The 20038-nt window shown below is 41.2% G+C and overlaps 1 protein-coding gene across 12 annotated transcripts in view; it reads right to left on the bottom strand.

Moving 5' to 3' along the window:
- CELF1 (CUGBP Elav-like family member 1) overlaps positions 1-20038 on the bottom strand; it is a 39957-nt gene that overhangs the window by 10816 nt on the left and 9103 nt on the right. For 3 of the 12 annotated variants that reach the window (XM_053385935.1, XM_053385959.1, XM_053385950.1), the window contains exons 2-10: positions 17552-17665; positions 10625-10812; positions 8893-8975; positions 7882-7930; positions 6567-6701; positions 6312-6391; positions 5810-5971; positions 5155-5236; positions 1742-1870 (exon numbers count right to left, since the gene is read on the bottom strand). In XM_053385935.1, coding sequence (XP_053241910.1) covers positions 1742-1870; positions 5155-5236; positions 5810-5971; positions 6312-6391; positions 6567-6701; positions 7882-7930; positions 8893-8975; positions 10625-10812; positions 17552-17622 — 979 coding nt within the window. In that variant the 5' untranslated portion in view covers positions 17623-17665. Of the gene's footprint in view, positions 1-1741; positions 1871-5154; positions 5237-5809; positions 5972-6311; positions 6392-6566; positions 6702-7881; positions 7931-8892; positions 8976-10624; positions 10813-16940; positions 16961-17551; positions 17666-18641; positions 18729-20038 lie in introns of those variants that run through there. The other 9 variants (XM_053385967.1, XM_053385978.1, XM_053386006.1 and 6 more) reach the window with 6 other exon arrangements.

Raw genomic sequence — 20038 nt, 5'->3', positions numbered from 1 at the left:
CACCAATAGCTGCTTCCAACGCAATCACATCTTACTACTTTCTCCAAAATGTTCACTAAAAAATGTTGCATCGAAGGTTTCAGTAATTTATACAAAGGATAGTTATACCAAAACTTAAAATTCCCCAATTGTGTACAGCAGTGTATTTTTATACAAAATGGAAGCCCTGGGATCTGACCAGCTGTAAACTTGTATGACCCCAGAAAATTCAGATTTAATCATGTTTCACTTTATTGTATGAAACTCTGAGCATATTAGTACATGTTAATCTTGGGGGTGCAAACCTCAAAGCTTGTTTCACTGGTAACCTTGTGCCTAGACACTAAGGCAGGCAGGGGTCCACAAATGTTGGCATAGTTTACAAGCCAGCCATTATTTGAGGTCAACACCAATTTCCTCCTCAGAATCTCTGAAATGAACAGATGCCTTGGGAGATGGAGTCTCTCTCATTTGTATGGTGTGTGGAGAAAATAAAAAACCAGCAGGATTGCTGAGAAGGGACCTTTGTTGTTTGGTAAGCTGACTGGAAACCACAGTAGAAATGAGACCTCTGGGTAGGGACCTGCACAGTATTGGGTGCCTTGCTCAACAGAGGCTGGGTACACTTGCCCTGATCAACTGGCAGCTAGATATGTTGATGCATGCACAATGGAAGCTGATCTGACATGAATCTGTACCATGCTGCATTACTGACATTTGAGTTCTACTACTTCAGAAAAGTTGACTGCTCAGTAGTTGATCATGATATACCCAATCAGTTCCCAAGTACTCCCCCTTTGCTATACTCTAGCACAGAGGTGGGGGATGTCTGGTCCAGGACCAATGTGGCCGTCCAGGCCTCTCTATCAGGCTCTTAGGGCTCTTCACAGGCCACAGCCCTTCAAAGCCTTGCTCCACACCTCCCTCTAGTTCTTCTGGCCTGGCTGGAATGTGTCCTTAAACTGTAATACCTCTTGCTTGACTGGATGGAGAGATGCATGTGTCGAAACATCTGACCTTTTGTGTGACTGGACTGTAGCCTACTGTACAAAGGTAAAGAGTCACAACCATTATCCCACTCATCACTGGTATGCAGGCCCCAGAAGGATGCCCATGAGAGAATGTGACCCTCAGGTTGAAAAACGTTTCCCACTCCTACTCTGGCATTGGACTTGCTAGATAACTGGGACCTCTTTAGTTTCCATTCTTTCTCATGAAGTCCTTAAATAAAATCCCTTAATTTCCTTCAAAGTCACCATTCATTTCCATGTATCAAAGTACAGCACTGCACTTAGGAAATGCCAATGCGTGGCCTGGTGTGCCTGCATCTGTGATCAGAATGCAAATTATCTTCTCCCAACTAATTATGACATGCAACCCTTCTCTCAATTCCACTTGACCTTGCAATAATCTAAAGCAAGTTGAAAATTGGAGAATCAGAACACAGGAGAGAAGATCAACTATATTCTGAAAAAGAACACCTTCTTGTGGAAGATGGCTTCGATGTTTGAAGACTACTTCACATGTTAAGCAAAAATGCATTTTATTTACAGATGCAACATATACCCACTTCCATCACATATGCTGAAGGCACCTACACTGATTTGTTTCATGTTGTGTAAACAGCAGAAATGTGTTTTGGGGAGGCAGGACTAATCAAGTCTCCCCACAAAAAAGCTTATGATTTAATGAGTAGCCGGCTCATTGTCATGTGGCCTTAAGATATGCAAAACTGTATTATACCAAGACATGGCTCTCTTACCTGAACTGGTGAGCACACTTAAAGGGCTGTTAGAAGAATTGAGTGCAGTGGTACCACTTGGTGTGCTCTGAGCTGCGCTGGCTGCAGCTGCTAATGCAGCTAGGTTCTGTAACTGCATTGCATTCAATCCTGCAACACATCAATGAATAGTGTTTCTGTTCTGGTACCACTAAGCACTAAATCATTGGTGAACCCAGCAGCCTATTTCTCCAACAGCATTTAGAAGTTGCTTTATGGAGGAGAGTGAAGCCTAACATTCTCAAGCACCACAAACTCCTGATGCAAGAAGGTTTTTTTTTTACTAATATTCTCACCTAGAGGGCAACAACGTAAGGAGAGCCTACTGGATCAGGCCAATGACCATTTCATCTGGCATCCTGTTCTCACAGTGGCCAACCAGGTGATTGTGAGTAACCTGCAAGCAAGACCGGAGCGCAAACAGCACTTTCCTCTCATGCAATTTCCAGCAAGTGGAATTCAGTATACCGTATTTTTCACTCTATAAGATGCACCAGACCATAAGACACACCTAGTTTTTGGAGGAGGAAACAAGAAAAAAAATATTCTGAATCTCAGAAGCCAGAACAACAAGAGGGATCGCTGCGCAGTGAAAGCAGCGATCCCTCTTGCTGTTCTAGCTTCTGAGACAGCTGCGCAGCCTGCATTTGCTCCATAAGATGCACACACATTTCCCCTTACTTTTTAGGAGGTAAAAAGTGAGTCTCATAGAGCAAAAAATACGATACTGCTTCTGACCATGGAGGCAGAATACAGCCATCATGGCTAGTAGTCATTGAAAGCCCTATCTTGCATGAATCTGTACCTAATCCTCTTTTATAGCCATCCAAGTTGGTGGCCATTACTACTTCCTGTGGGAGTGAGTTACACATTTTAACGATGTGCTGAGTGACAAAGTACTTTCTTTTATCTGTCCTGAATCTTCCAACATTCATAGCATAGGCAAAGGTCAGACAAAAGCAGACTTTTGGAGTTAGTAAAATGATAAGGAAATGCACTAAAAAGTGTGGGATTAATGGGGAGGTATTTAAACATTCTGCAAGTAACTCAAGATGAATGCAGGATGAATGTTATTTGACACAAAAGCTCATCACAAACAAATCAGAATGAATGCTCAATGAAGTCTAGACATTGTCTAACATCTGTGTAAGCCTGGTGCAAGCAAATCAGGATGAACTGTGGGCACTACAATTTAAGGAGGATACTGAAAAGCTGGAACACGTGAAGAGGGTGACCAAGATGATAAAGGGTCTGGAAACCAAGCATTATGAGGGCGTTGGGAATGTTTAGCTTGGTAAGAGGAGACTGTGAGAAGATATGACAGCCATCTTCAAATATCTAATGGCCAGTTACATGGAAGGTAGAACAAGCTCAGGAACTGAACCAATGGATTCAAGTGAAAAGAAACAAAATTCCACCTAAACACCATGAAAAGCTTTCTGACGGTAAGAGCTATTCTACAGTAGGACAGACTCTCACAAGTGTTGGTGGACTCTTTTTCCTTGGAAGGTTTTAAGCAGCAGTTGGATGACCATCTGTCATATATGATCTAGTTAAGATTCCTGCATTGTGAGGGGTTAGACTAGGTGACCCTTGGTGTTCCTTCTAACTCTACAATTCTATGATTCCATAACCTCTCCAGGGACTTAACCTAAATGGTGCAGGAGTTCTTGATCATGCTGTCCTACATTTCCCAGTTACAACTGCCAATGACTTGAAATCCCTGTGAATGCAGCATGTTAAAGAGGGACTCTGTAGTACAGTGGTACCTCTGGATACGAACGGGATCCGTTCCGGAGCCCCGTTCTCATCCTGAAGTAAACGTAAAATGTCCTTTTGAGCGTCTGCGCATGTGCGAGCGGCGAAACCCAGAAGTAACACACTCCATTACTTCTGGGTCGCCATGGAGTGCAACCCAAAAATACTTAACTTGAAGCTACTTCAACCCGAGGTATGACTGTATCTCGTCTGGAAAAAGCAGAATTCAAATTATTCTGATTCACAGAATTGCAGAGTTGGAAGGGATCCTAAGGGTCATCTAGTCCAACCACTGTTCAAACAGACCATATCAAGCAGCACACAAAGCAATAGCATTCCCAAATACCATTAAAAGGGTGAAATCTCACTGCCCACACAACTGCATGCAAAATGTTCTCTCTCAGTTCATGGCTAATGTGCCACTGATTGTGTAATTGCAAAAATGCCTCACACCACAGAAAACACTACGCACATACTAAAGACAGAAATAATGAAGAGGCAGTGCAGAGAAGAGTAAAAATGCTGACCACAGCTGTATGTTCTTCCCCTTATTCACTGTATTGACATTAACTTGTCATCCCACCTCTAATTCAGTTTATGAGGTATGCACCACCTAATTTTATACATTTTTATCCTTTACAATATTGCTCCATGTGGTTCTTCTCCATTACCCTTAATACTTTCAAATGAAAAGCTTATTAAAGATAGCTGTGGCTCTTCACTGATGATTGTAGTCTCTTGTTCAAAAGCAATATTTTAAAAATTACTTTACATTTAATATGTAAAACTTTTGTTACCCTGATGGTAAATTGTAGGTACTGGGACAGGAATTGTTTGCCTTATTTTGCTAATTTTCTCCATTCTTAAAAAAAGAGAAGCTATTAGCTGTAAGAGATACAACAAAAAGATTGCTCAAACACAAAAGCATAGATGCTAGACAAGTGATGTAAGGTGGAAACATTTCTGAAATTTTCTGGTGCTTTATTTTTCTGTGAATATTCTTAATTTTATAGATGCATTAGTAACAATGAATGGGTGCCACTTTCTATTTTTTAAAGCTATATTTATGAAATACAACTAAAAACAAGCATGTCAAATTAAGTTACTCTAGTAAATTTTCTATTGCAAACTGAATCCCCCTCCCCCAAAAATAAATTAATTCCAATTGATTCCCCTCCCAGAGAAAAATCCACATTACTGAGCTAGACATATGTAGATTCTAAAATTAAACACAGCTTGAAATTCACTATATAAAGTGAAGCAATATTTTTCCTATTATTGTCTGACCATTACAAAATTTCCAGAATAGATAGAAAAGTAGATATATTAAATATGCCTGAGAATGAGGAACATGAGTTGGACAGTCACCTAACTGCAACTGTACTTCTTACTTCTTCTGCATTTAGAACACTTCCTGCTCATTTGAAATAAAATCCCTAGAAATAATGAGGAGGCAGTGCAGAGAGAAGAGTAAAAATTCAACTCCGGACTCTTCTCTGTCATAAGCAACTGAGAGCCATCTTCACTGACATTAGTATATCACACCACACTTTCTTAACAGCCTTCTCATGATTCTTTTTCAACATGACATTGAACCTACTTTCAGATTCCAAGGGGCAAGGAAAGAAAACACTCACCTCCCATTGGGTGGAGGCTGCCCAGTGTGTTCAGATTTCCAGAGGAGGCAGCTGCTGTCTGCTGAAGGAGCTGTAAATAAAGCTAGACATTACACCAAAAACAGAACAAGAGTGAGAATGAGGGCTGGCTCCACTTCTGGGAGACACTGCACTACACCACAGCCAGAGCGCCGTTCTAAGTGGAATAGCCACTGTTCAAACAGACCATATCAAGCGGCACACAAAGCAATAGCATTCTCAAATACCGTTAAAAGGGTGAAATCTCACTGCCCACACAACTGCATGCAAAATGTTCTCTCTCAATTCATGGCTAGTGTGCCACTGATTGTGTAATTGCAAAAATGCCTCACACCACAGAAAACACTACGCACATACTAAGCACAGAAAATAACACAGATCCTTTCTGTATTTATGCCAAATGAAAACCTTTAGAAGGCCAGTACTTCAGTCCTCATGAAACAGTGACAGATCCCTCCTCACCAACCTGAGCACATGAATGCTGTTAAATGGTAGCAACTTAATTACCTACACTCACCAACTTGCCCATGAAACACCGAGTTTTGCAACAGAACATCAGCACAAGGATTCTTCTGCTACAAGTAATTATTGTGGAAAAACCGAATGATTTTGCACAGAAACTGCCAGGGAAACTCACTGCTAAGTACTGGGGTCCAAGTGTGTTCAGTCCAGCCAGGTTTCCCCAAACTGATGCAGCACTGATTTGTTGCATCTGCTGCTGGAGCTGCTGTGCAATTCGTTTCTGTTCTTTATCCTTTTGGGTATCTGCAAATTTCACTACGATGGGAGAAGAGCATCCCTGCAATATCAATTCACATAGTTATACTTTATACATTACCTCCAAAGGCCACAAATAACTCTGATCATTTAGAAAAATACACCAATCTTATTAAAGAAATCTCCTAGCTTCCAGAGTTCTAGCCCAGTTTTCCCATGTTTTAAAGTTAATGTACCTTATCTAATTTATCATAAAATTGGGGTTATGTGTGGGCGTGCCAGTAGCGGGGGTTCAAACCAAGAAACAATACAGCAACACTTAGAAAACTTCAGAGTTACAGAACCTTCTGCTCTTTCCAACAGTTAAGGCCAGTGTATGCTCAATGCAAACTATCCCAGTTACTCTAAATAACGTTTCTTACCTCCATGGTCTGTGCTTGGTGCATTGCTTTGATTGCTGTTTGTGCCATAGCTCTTGTTGTAAAAGTCACAAAAGCACAACCTGGGAAGATAATAGGATCAAATTCACTTGCTAAATTTACACAAACCTTTTACCAAAAAAGGGGAGGTGGACATTCTGCTGACTTCAAAGATTTAAAATGCTTTCCAGTAAGATACTTTGGGTATGAGAGATCTCCAAAACGATCATCAATTTCATACCAGCTCCCCATGCTTACCTCGACTTAAGCCATCAGGACCCCGTAGAATTCTGCATTCTTCAATCTGCCCAAAGGAGGAAAACATCATTCTGATATCATTTTCATTGCACTTCTTTGATATCATCCCAATGAACAGTTTCCTGTCTTCCACAGCTAAGAGAAGAACAAAAAAGGGAAGTCACTTATCTGCCCTGACTAAAGAAGTAAGTAAAATTATATAAATAGATTTCTTCACAGTTTATCTACAAACACACCCCTCACCGTATGAACCCAAAATTTTCTCCATCTGGTCCCCCAAGCCCTTGAAGCAGATTTTGAGGGGGCAGGGGGGCTGTAAGGGAGAGGAAGTGAAGTTCTGTTCAGTAGTATAACTCCACTAGCAGAACAGGAGCACTGGATACCGTCACTTAGTTTAAGAATTGATTAAATAGAGAGATCTTCTCATTGTACACTGCTATTTGGCATATTTTTGTTGGCAATATTAATAACCTGTTCCAGTACACAAAAATGTAAAACCATATTTAAAATTTAAATCACAAATTTAAACCATGAACAACTTGTTCGTTCTTGAACAAGCTGATAGACAAATGAGCACATATTTGTATTTTATATAATTACATAATTTGTAACAAAAAAGTATTACACATCAATAAACCACAGAAAATGAAAAGCTTAAGTAGTCTACAGTGCAAAAAATACTGACCAGCTTTTATTACTGAGAAATTGATCATCCTTTTAATATAAATAGAAAACAGTGATTTCTCCTTTAACATAGGTGGATTTTACAAAGTAATTTCCAGTATGAAACAAGCTTGCAAGCCTGAATACAATGCTCCATTCAAATATATATATATATATATATATATATAGACTCGTATGCTGTAATAGACTATAATCTTCTTTCAGAACAGAAGGGTTTATAGTAAGAGAAGAGACAGTTGTGTATATAGAGCAGCCTTGTAATTCTAGATGCAAAACTATATGCCAGAGATTATCGTCATTCACTAGGCAGCAAAGATAACAAAATCGTTCCGAGAAAGCAAATATATTGCTTTCCCCCTTTTCTTTTAGGATCACAATGAAGCCTTTGCAATGAATATGTTTTTATAGAACTTGAAGCTGAACCTGTAGAAGTATTATTAGCATTTCCTCAACCAAGGGAGAGGGATCAGCTTCTTTCACTTCTTAAGTGCAAAGCAAAAGGCAATGCACAAAGGCAGTAGTAGTATGGGATGCTTTAGTAACTTGGATGCTGTTTTCTAAGTCAAAATCAATGAACTTTCCATATAACAGACTTATTAATTTGAAAAAAGCCTGTTTTACATACACTTACCATTATTCTTTTCACTGTCGGCTGGCTTCATTTGGATGGGATGGTGCATCTGTAACACAGATAAAGCAATTAGGATTGGGAGTGGTGCAGGGGTGGAAATCAAGTTTTGGGGAGTAAATCACCTCCAGCCACAACTATACATTCCTTTCAAAGCTGTTGTAACCAGGGAACTTATAAATCCATTTTTACAGATACTAATTCAGAGGACAGAGAAGACAGTACAGGCGTCTCCCCACTTATCCACAATCAACTCACACGAAGTGCCGGGAAATAATTCAGTAATTCAATTCAAACCCGGAAATGGCAGGAGAGTCCTCGTGGAGACCCTCCCCGAATACTGAAGAGGACGTCAGTGAGGACAGAGGAAGCACCTGAAGAGACCTGAAATGCAGCAGGACTTTGTTTATGTTGCTCAGCCTTCCCACCTAACAGCTGATGTGCAGGATAGCTCAACAGCAGCTGCCCCTTTCCTGTACGTCCTCCTGCCAGACCCAGGGCTTCAATTCTAGCTGTGGATACATTATTTTTGGTACTGATTGAAGAGAGGGAAGCAGAGAAGGTGTTTAAAGGGTGTTGAGAGGGTACTCCCAACTACAATGGTACCTCGGGTTAAGTACTTAATTCGTCCCGGAGGTCCATTCTTAACCTGAAACTGTTCTTAACCTGAAGCATCACTTTAGCTAATGGGGCCTCCTGCTGCCGCTGCGCCGCCAGAGCATGATTTCTGTTCTCATCCTGAAGCAAAGTTCTTAACCCGAGGTACTATTTCTGGGTTAGCGGAGTCTGTAAGCTGAAGCATATGTAACCCAAGGTACCACTGTATATGTTTTTTCACTTGTGCACATGGGGGCCCAGAATGTAACCCCCATGTAGATGAGGAGTAACATGTATTAATATTAGTCAAGCCAAGGGGCTCCACATACCACATCCCAGAAAAGATGGCATCCTGAGTGTGGATTCATGCAGAAATATTGAAAGAGCAGATTAAATAGGTGATGCCTATTGTCTTACCCCTGGGAGAATCTTCATGTTATGAAGAGCATTCTGTGCTTCTAGTGCAGCTTTACGGGTATAAAATGTAACAAAACAGCATCCTGTAATGCAAACAAGTTACATGGTGCATAACGTATAAAAATAATCCATTCCAGCATAAATTATTTGATAGCAGAATGCATTAAGTCAAAAGCTGCCACTAACTGAATTCTGAATATTTTAAGACTAAGATTCATATCAAAATTAATATTTCTAATGCCTTCACTATTTAACATACTTCAGCCCCAATTATATAAGTGACTTACGTATTCACAAGACCCAAGGCTGGAGGTATGCAGAAATTGAACTAACAAGAAATCAACTATTCCTCATTTGAATGATGTTGTTGTTTAGTCGTTTAGTCGTGTCCGACTCTTCGTGACTCCATGGACCAGAGCACGCCAGGCACTCCTGTCTTCCACGGCCTCCCGCAGTTTGGTTAAACTCATGCTGGTAGCTTCAAGAACACTGTCCAGCCATCTCGTCCTCTGTCGCCCCCTTCTCCTTGTGCCCTCCATCTTTCCCAACATCAGGGTCTTTTCCAGGGAGTCTTCTCTTCTCATGAGGTGGCCAAAGTACTGGAGCCTCAGCTTCACGATCTGTCCTTCCAGTGAGCACTCAGGGCTGATTTCCTTCAGAATGGATAGGTTTGATCTTATTGCAGTCCACAGGACTCTCAAGAGTCTCCTCCAGCACCATAATTCAAAGCATCAATTCTTCGGCGATCAGCCTTCTTTATGGTCCAGCTCTCACTTCCATACATCACTACTGGGAAAACCATAGCTTTAACTATACGGACCTTTGTTGGCAAGGTGATGCCTCTGCTTTTTAAGATACAGGGTCCCGAATACAATAGTATCTTTTCCCAATTTGCAGGGAGCTTTTTTTTAGTGAGAGAGCAAAAAAATGTCCCCTTTATCTGCATCTTGTAGCAACGTCCTTCACTATGGACATTTGGATTTTGAGGTCTCATTCCACTGCATGACACTTTAGTTTTCAGAATTCACAATACAGCAGATAAAACCCTTTTCTTACTATTGCAAGTTAACTGCTCATGGTTGCACTCATTCTCACCTCATCAGATGCTTATTAGTAACACTAAGAGTAAACCTTTTCCTACAGTCTTACCTCCTGGCCGGGTCAATAGTTCAAGGCAGAAGTAGATGGGGGGTCAGGAGCTTACACCTTCTGTGGCAACTTCCTGAAACTCTTGAGAGCCTTGTTTCACACTTTGAGACTGAGTTGCACAGGTCAAAAGACAGATCAATCTTGTAGAAAAGGTTTTAATGGACACCAAGTGGACACTCCTTGCTTGTGAATCTTTTCAGTAAGACACCCAAATGGAATAACATTATGTGAATTATGCCCCCAACTTAGGGCTACTTCACACATTTATGCTTTTTCACACATTAATAGGAAAAAACCTATAAAATAAGCAAACTGTGCAGGTAAAGCTCAACGATAAAACTGTCAACATGTAATGACATGCCCAAGTTTGCATCTGCATGTGAAGAACAACAGACATCTAAACTAACCTTCCTACTACCTGCTTTTCTTGCTACCACACCAAATACAGTAATTTGAAGATCATGAACGGATCGTGATATCAAAACAACACAAAGCCATGCTTTCTCAGAGTAATAAGTGTCAATAAGACGCATAACAATCTTGGACCAAAACTTCCAGTAAAAAGAAAAGAGAGCGCTCTCACCTTTGCTCTGAGGAGGATTTTGGCTCCTGTCCCGGAGGACATTTATTTCATAGACAGCACCATACTGTTCAAACAGATCTCGCAGATCTTTTTCAGACCAACTCCGTGGGACCTGGCCCACAAACATCTTGATGGCATCAATGTCCGGTTGGTCAGGATGGTCTAGTGTGCCATTCATTTTCTTTGAGCTGCATGAGTCAATGAGAAACATATGGTAAGGGTCCTCCTAGACTCTGTCCCAACCAACCCTTCTTCAAATGTATTAGAAAGATAAGAATTAAAACTCAAAGTGTTGCTTATCTGAGATATTCAGAGAACATATTCTGTCCACTGAAAACCAGGCACGTGGTGGGAAGAGAGAAGAGACACTTCTCCAAAGACTTGATTGCCTTCAGATGTCTCAGATGAATTTGCCGTTTTCTCCCCCAGAAACGTTAGCATCTTAGAAATAGAATGTATTATAGTCTTGTATAAAGGGGAAACAATGGTTTATTGAAAAAGGAAAACTGAGCTAAAAGTTGGTGTACTTAAAACTAATGAATTTAGTAGTAAGTATAAAGATGAAAAAATATCACCAATCCCTCTAACAGCAAACTAAAGTGCTGAGTGTTAACAAAAATGGGAGCCAAAACAGGGCCACTGAGAAACAAAAGGGAGGTGTCAACCTGCCTGGGAGAACCCAATGTTTGCAGACATATAGAACTTTAAAAAAAACATTTAAAAACCATAAAAATAAAATTCCTGAATGGGAATCCTAAAAATAGACCAATGGTTTGGTTTGGGTATAATACTCTGCATGGAAGAAAAGACCAGCTGAAACTGTGAAAAGCATTCATATTCAGAAGTGACGACACACTGTAAGGTTTTGCTGCAGGTGCCACATACAGTGGTGCCTCGCAAGACGAAATTAATTCGTTCCGCGAGTCTTTTCGTCTTGCGATGTTTTTCGTCTTGCGAAGCATGGTCCGTCGCAGCTGCGCCTTTTTGTGTGTGTGTGTGTTTTGTTCTTTTTGGGGGGGGGTTCACCGTCCGGGCGCTCGGCCCGGCCTGAGGCCCCGCCGGCGGGGAGCCTTGCGACCGCAGGGCACGGGGGGCTAAGGCGGAGCCCCCGCTTCCCCGGCCTCGTCCCCTGCGCAACGAGGCCGCTCGAGTCTTTGAACTGCCGCCCCAGAGGGCGCCAGGTACCCGGACCCTGGGCGGAGGGAAACATGGACTGCACGACCCCCCGACCGTGGGGAGACGACACGCGGCCAGCCCCAGCCTTGGCCGGCCGCCGCGCGCCCCACGCAGCGGAAGGGACGCGTCGAGTGAGACCCCCATGCCCGGAGAGGTCCGAGGGGGCCGCCAGCGGCAGGGGCAGCGAACGGAGCGCCTCGCCCGGCCGAGACGGGAGAGAGGGTGGCAGTGCCGCCGCCGCACGGCGGCCGAAGCCTTCCCCCCTGCCTGGCGCCCGTCTGCCTGGTGACGTGACGCCAGAGGAGAAAGACCCGGCGGCGACGCAAGCGACGGTGCATCCCTCTTCCCGCTCGCCGGCCCAGACGCCCGCTGCTGCCTGCCGGGTGGCCCCCGGCCGGCCACCCGCGCGCGCCTGGAGGGGCTCCCAGCGCGTCGACGGCCGGACACCGCCTGCCCTCCGCGGAGAGAGGGAGGGCGACGGGCCACCGTCCCCGATCGCCGACGTCCCCGATCACTCGATCACCGGCCCGCCACCCGCCCTTCCCGCCCGCGCGGGTTAGGGCCGGGCGTGGGTCCGCCGCGCGTACCCCGGCCGGCGCCCCTGTCGTGCCTGGCGGCGTCCCGCGTCGGCGGCCTGGGCTCCCTCGCTCGCTCGTGGCATCGGCATGGCGGGTCGGAGCCTCGCCTGGGCGTGACCGCCCAGGCCCTCGCGCTCTTGTGAAGCGCGGTCCGTGGCAGCTGCACCTCTTCAAGCGGCTTTAAGAAAAAAGCGCAAGACATTTTCGTCTTGCGAAGCAAGCCCCTAGGGAAATTTGTCTAGCGAAGCAACGCAAAACTGAAAAACCCTTTCGTCTAGCGAGTTTTTCGTCTTGCGAGGCATTCGTCTTGCGGGGCACCACTGTATCTATACTCATACCAAACTCAGCATCATCCTTGATAGGTCACTTAGGATCACTGAGTTTACTATTTGCACAAACTTGAACTGTGTCTGTATACTTTGGCAATTCAATGGACTGAGCAGACATCCAGGAGCAATGACTTGTGAAGATCAATTCAGCGTCAGTTAGAGAAAAAAGGAAGATGGGGAACAGATATGCCCCTATAGCAGAGGTGGGGAGCTGGGAAGAGGTTTGTGCAGCCAAGGCTCACCCATCAGCTGCTGGGCAAAGGTTAAGACCCTTTGTTCTTTGAAGAGAGGCAGAGAGCGGCTTGGCCAACTGCTCTCTGAAGCACCTCCACCCTCATTTTCACACTGCTCCAGCAAGGGTTCTCCACCTGTCAGTCATGTGATGTCATCTAATGAGTTGATATGAAATCCTGTTGCCTAGGAAGCGTGATCCTGTTCCCTGCAGACACCAGAGCGGCACAGCCAATGCAGGATAAAATCCTGTCCTCCTGCTTATCAACTGATGTTGATAAGATGGGCGGGCAGGAATGGTTTGGGGGAAACGGCCTCATGAGCCAAACTGGACCAGCAGAAAGCCAAACTTGGCCTGCTAAGCAGAAGTTACCCACCCCTTCACTATGAGGTGCACATTCAAACTTGTTTCACCTTTCAAGCTTAAAGGCAGCATATTTCGGGGGGACAAAAAAACAGCAACATCCATTCGCTGCACTGCACCACTCAGATTTGTTGCTAGATGAGTAGCTTCCTTCCTGCTTCCCTAGCCCCAAACCTCAGTAGTCAGCACTTTAGGGTAATTGTGCTACAATGGTAGATTGCTGAGTTTCAGGTTTAAATGAGCAGGGCATTGTACAAAGGAATTTGAATTTCCCATTTGATCATTCCACCTATAGGCATTCAATGTCTTCCTATTTAAACCAGTATTTCATAATCCACAGACACTGTGACATATTTTTTCAAAACTGAACAAGAAGTCAAGAAAAATAGCAACCTTGCTTTAATATCAGAAGGCACACAGATTCAACCTAGTAATTAACTGTCATCATCAAAACATTTAATACTTACATTAATTACAAAAACAAATTGTTATTGTAAAACATTGGATTTTAAATAGTAGTAGTAATATAATAATAATAATAATAATGATGATGATGATGATGATGATGAATTATTATAACTTTTAACCATGTCAAGTACGATTTCTACTGACTGAAATAATTCACTGAACAGTTCTTCTCTTTTGACTTTTACCATAGAATGCCAGGGCCAGTGTACAGTTGCAAAATTTAAAATAACAAAACCCACAGTGGTGTTCTTAGCTTTACTGGATCAAAGTCAAACAACAGTCAGTCAACTGACTGTTTGTCAATCCTATTGATAATCTATGAATTTGAGACAAAGAAATAAGCACTATTCAGAATACTGGAACAGACTGTAAATAATATATTTACTGAGACTTCCAGGTTCTTCCATTCTGTGGAATTTTGTATGAATATACTGATTGCCCCTACTAGATGTTGCTTCCACATGGACTTACTGTTTAGGCAGTTGAGTTTCAGATCTCAGTATCAAAGAATTAGGCATCTGGACCACAGACCACCAAAAAACTGCCAAAGCTTTCCTTTGCCTATGTGGTTTCTCTAGATAAGGACTAGGGAATCTGCAACCCTCCAGCTGTTGCTGAACTACATCTCCCAACATCCCTGACCACTGGCCATGCTGGCTGGTGCTGATGGAAGATGGAGTTCAATGACATCTGAAGAAACACAGATTTTCATCCCTACTTTACAGTCTAGCTACAGGGAGGAAAAAGGAGAATAAGGTTGTGGTGAAGGGACAGGAGATAGACTTGTATTAACATCATGCTGCCCAAAGGCATACACTGTTCACTCCAACTTCATACAACATACACAGGGCTAATATTGCAGAATCTGAAAGTCATGCTGCAACAGCAAGGGAGTAACTTTTTGTACAGTATTAACTTCTTGTTGTTGTTTTTGTCACTTTCCTTCTTGTGAACCACGTTAAGTTCCATTATTTTCAATTGATTATTATCAGGGGATGGCTGACCCATTTATTCATAAACCCTATAAAAATGTTTTTAGTTTTCTCCAATACTGAAAGTTAAGAATTGCCTCCGGGGAACCAGAAAGCAAGACTTTACAAAGTGAAAAGCATTTATATTTATTTCAGGCTGCTGCTGTTATAGGTTATGTTGATTTATCTTTTCCACAGCAAAGTTTTATAAAGAGATTTGGGTGGTTTTGTTCTTTTTCTTATTTTATATATGTAACTTATTTTTAACGCCTTTCCTATCAAAAATGGTATGATTTTGGTGTTTTATTTTGCTTTTACAGGGTTTGTGACTGTATGTTTTTTATTTTTTTAAAAAAATCAGGTACAAGTTCATAAAACATACTAGCAGTAAAAAAGGATTTATTCTGAAATAAATCCTCTTTTACTGCTAGTATGTTTTATGTACTTGTATGCTACTCTGCTGTAGATATTGCTGTATGAAAGTATCAGTAAGTGTGGATATGCTTCATTTAACTCCATCTGTGACTCCTCAGGGGGCCCACACCTTTAAAAGATTTTTTAAGAAAGGGAGAGAGAGAGAGAGATGAATAAAACAAAATTTGGATTGGGTGTGCAACACGCATTGCCTGTTTGTGAACTGCCTCCAATCCCACTTCTAGGACATGCTCCGAAAACTGGATCTGTGTGATCTCACTGCTACCTCAAATGGTTACCCACCATTCCACACCTCACAGAACAGTAAGATTATGTAGAATCAAAAAATATCAGAACAAGGCAGGCCACTTATTTTTCAGATGAATAAAACTGGGTTTTTAATTATGTCTACTTTACATAATTACTCTAAGATGGCATCTTATAGTGATCCACTATGCCAAACTCTGAATAATTAAAAACATTTTGAAAATGAATCTTGGAAAACTGAACTTGTTTTCCTCACATTAATCCTTGAACTAAAGGAACTAAGGATTTGAAATAAAAAGTTTTGAAGTATTCAACCATCAAATAGTTATTTTTTTATGTTACAGGTCCAATTTTCTTTAAAATGCATTTCAAATTCCTATCTTTCAAGAAAATTAAAACTACAATAGGATGTAATAGAGCAATTTATGCAATTGCCCTAGAAGTGTGAAACTCAGTTGTGAGGGACATGCAAATGTGAATTATCTTTACTGATTATCAAAAAACCAAGGAAGGCTTCTTCAACAGGGCTTTGAAGCCTAAGAGATAATATTATAACTCTTTCAATCTTTTATCTTGTTGTGCTCCCCAATATTATATTTACAATGAGTTTGTTTTATGTGCTATTAATTTCTTATTTGTATTTTTAATGTTAGAAATTGCCGTAAGCTTCCCAGCATTTTTCAACAGGAAAATATTTGATTTTCAAAAATAATAATCTGAAGCTTTAAACTCAATTGAGAGAAAATAATTTGCCTTTTTATTCTTAATAAAAAAGAGAGGGGCTAAGTTCTAGAAGTCATATCTAAACTATTAATAAAATCAACAGCCCTTATTTTCACATATTGGTTGTGATACATGAAAGTACTGAAACTGCAGCTGATACAGATAGTTGATTCTCAAAAGGCTTATGCATCAGGATTTCTGGAATCCATAAATTAACAAGTGTAGCCAGTTGTGCAAAACTGGCTGGATTACAGACTCGTGGGGTTGTATCCAATGCAAGTACTACTAAGAGTTACTAATGAAACATAAACCAAAGTTATCAATAAACATAACTAATTTAGGTTCACTAATTTCAATGGGTCTACTCCAAGTATAATTAATTGGATACAACCCCCAAACAACATGTTTTGGATCTAGGTATAAACAGGCATGTCTCCTTGCCCTTTTGTAACCAAGTCCAAATACATGTTACTGAAATAATACTATTTCCCCCCATTTACTCGGACTCCAATGAATACACTACATCATCACCTAGTGTTGAATTATGAGTGTTTGTAAATTCTCTATGTAGAGCTTCTTCTGTTGTACTCTGAAACACAATGCACACACATGGTGCAACCAACCATGCTAGTCGCTTTCTACTATGTATGTTAAATTGCTATCCCAGAGCAAAGTTAGATATCGAAGGGGCCAGAAGTAGCCCCAGTGCAATTGTAATAGGGATCCTTTGGGATTAAAACACACATTTGGGATCTTTCTGGATTAAAATCAAGAAAATAGATGTCCCACACTTACCTGAAAACAGTTTATTCCAATGAAGCTAATACCACGGCCATTAAATGCCTCTGAATGATGCTTTGATAGCTACATGCATCCATACCATATAATTTTGATCAGTAAACTTTACTATTGTATTTGAAGTATATTAAGGTGTCTGCACATACAAGGAGCAGAAAATTAACTTAATGTGTAAAACTGCAAATCTAACATGCTAAACAAGTACAATAGTTACAAATCAAGCTATAAAATTTCACAAGAATGTATTTGGCATTCCCTCCTGAACTGCGAGGATGTGCCACATATAGTGCAGAATTTAATTTATTTGTATCTTAAGGGCTATGTGAACCATAAAGTGTATTTCTCTAAAATTAACTCACCCTGGAACATAATCCTATGCTGGGTACAAACTTAACATACTGTCCCCAATTGAGTTCTTGTTCATGGAGTATCAACTCCAAGCATTTTTTAGGCTCTCTTCCATAAATTAACTCTAGGGTCTTATATGCCTCTTTTGGTTCTTCCCTTAATACAGAACAATAATAAAACCCCCCACCAATTACCTTCAAAAGAACAAATTGAAAGCAATCAGCATTAATGTAGATTAGCTATGAAAACAAAATACTCACATAGGGCTGGCATTCAAGGAGCAATGATCCACCATCATTTCTGGGAGGAAATCCAACTTAAAAGCAGCCATCACTTCTCTGCTTACCACAAACCACTAATGCTAGATCACTGTCCTGTCGAACCAATTGAACACCACCACTTAATTTCTGAGAGTCTTAACACAGTGATCCACACAAAATAACACTCAAACCACAAGAACACAAGCTTGGGGAGACCAGCAACAGACACCACAAAAACAGGCTGGACTGGGAAAGAAACATGAGGACCAGGATTAAAAAGGGGATGTGACCATGTGAAGAGAGACTCAGCTCAGTACACAATGAAAATGCTGATGCACTGGGCTTGTTTTGTGCAATTTTCCCTGGCAAAGCAGTACTGAGTGCACTGTCAGATAAACAGAGTGTCAGATCCATGAAGATAGTTGTGTGCAACAGAGCAGAAAAGAACACAAACTAGCTTCATAGCTTCCAATCAAACTCACTACCACAAAAGTATGAGCCCTTAAATATTTCTTTAGGTAGAATATTCTTAAAACAAGCATCATTACACTGCTTTCCTGGTTTGAGGTCAACTAATCACATTTTATGAGATGGTGGAAGCTTATTAAATCCTGGCTCAACATATATATAACCAGGCTCAACATGCTTGCTATGTGGGGCTGGGTAAGATTTCTACTTCCTTCAATAGAACAACATTTCACTTCAGCCTTGAGAATTGCATATAGAACAGGGAGAAATCCCAATTGAACCTATTGGTAAGCTTCCCAATTTCACTTGGAAAACAAGGTGAAATTTAGAGACTCCTGGCCAAAGAAGTCATTTCTTAATATGCTAGCTACAAGATATGAAAAAATAATCGATAGCATTTTTCACTGCAATGCACAATTCAGTCTGAAATTCTCACAGCTCTCTCAAGCTCTGGCATTAAACTCTCAAGCTCTGGCATTAAGTTGAAGTCCTTTCTCCTTTTCCAAAATTGCTTTCCCACACATTAGTTAAAACCTTCTTCAGACGCAAGTTTTACCAAACTGACACATAGTTCTAAAAAAAAAGGTGGGTAAATTATGCATATTAACTTTCCTACACCTACCATGGAGTGTCTTCTTTCATATGAAGTTCAGGTTCCTTGGTGCCTTCAAGGCTAATTCTGAACTACCGTAGAAATCAACTCTGATACCTGTTGAATGTACCAATCTCCATTTAGTTAGCTTGTTTATTTCCTGGCTAGTCTCTATTACTTCTATTGTTCTTACTTGCAAACCAGGTCAGAAGCTAAGTGCCTGGTAATATGATGGCTTATATTTACTGTTTCAACAACCACTTCTGGAGAATGACTGTCATGTTAAAGGCAGTTGCATGCTCATTGTCCTAAACCTGTAGTGCTCAAACTTACTAGTTATACATAGATGATTAACCGCTTATTGGTTTTCTTTGAAGTATGAGTCAGTATAATTTACCTCAATAAAAATAACTGAAGATGAGAACACAGAGAACCAAAATGATTAGGAGGTTGAAGCATCTCCCCTGTGAGGAAAGATTAGGCTTGGGGCTTTTTGCTTTAAAAAATGACAATAAGGGGGGCGTGATGGAGATGTGTAAAGTTAAAGGGTGTAGAGAAAATGGAAATAGATCTCCTTCCTCTCAGAATCCAGTCACCCAATGAAACTGAATGGTGGGATATTCTGGACAGATAAAAGCACTTTTTTCTACAGCAGAATTCACTTGTACAAGTTGAAGAAGTGATGACCACCAACTCTGATGACTCTAAAAGGAGATTAGATAAATTCATGGACGATAAGGCTATCACTCACTATTGTTCACAATAACTATATTATCTCCACTATCAGAGGCAATATGCCTCTGAATATCAGTTGCTGGGAAACACAAGTAGGAAGTGCTGTTATGTGTCATGTTCTGCCTGAGTGTTTTTCACAGACGTCTGGTTGGTTGCTGTGAGAACAGAAAGTTGGATTAGATGGGCTTTTGGTCTGATCCAGCTAGTCTCTTATGTTGTTATGATTATGTAACCCAACTTCTTTAAATCTTTCCCCCCCATCACACTCAATACTCCTCTCTTTTGAGGAGTGTAAATCAGCAATTGAGGTTAAAGATAGAGGATTCTAGACTCAAGAGGGGGGAAGCAGAAGGATGAATTGATTGTGCTTCTGCCATTACATGCAAAATGAGGGATGACTATATTTAACTGCAGCAAAAGCAGTAAATAAGAGTCCCACTTTGCATGTTACAATAGAAAACAAGTGTGCTTCTCTGTGATATATGAGCCATCTCTGAGACCAAAACCTATAGATCCAGTGAACTGACCTCTCATAATAGAACCAAAGTTACTTTCCTGACACTGGTTCATGGTAGTCTACAACTTTAGTTTACAAACTACTCTAAACATCCTTTAAGCCACAGTAGCTCTGCTGCTTATTAGATTTACTAAACTAAAGAGGGAGGGAATGCAACACTCAGTCCAATATCCTT

The sequence above is a fragment of the Podarcis raffonei genome, chromosome 1, assembly GCF_027172205.1.
Source record: "Podarcis raffonei isolate rPodRaf1 chromosome 1, rPodRaf1.pri, whole genome shotgun sequence".
NCBI lineage: Eukaryota > Metazoa > Chordata > Lepidosauria > Squamata > Lacertidae > Podarcis > Podarcis raffonei.
Note: the sequence above shows the minus strand (reverse complement) of the source record. Positions and strands in the feature narration are given on the sequence as shown.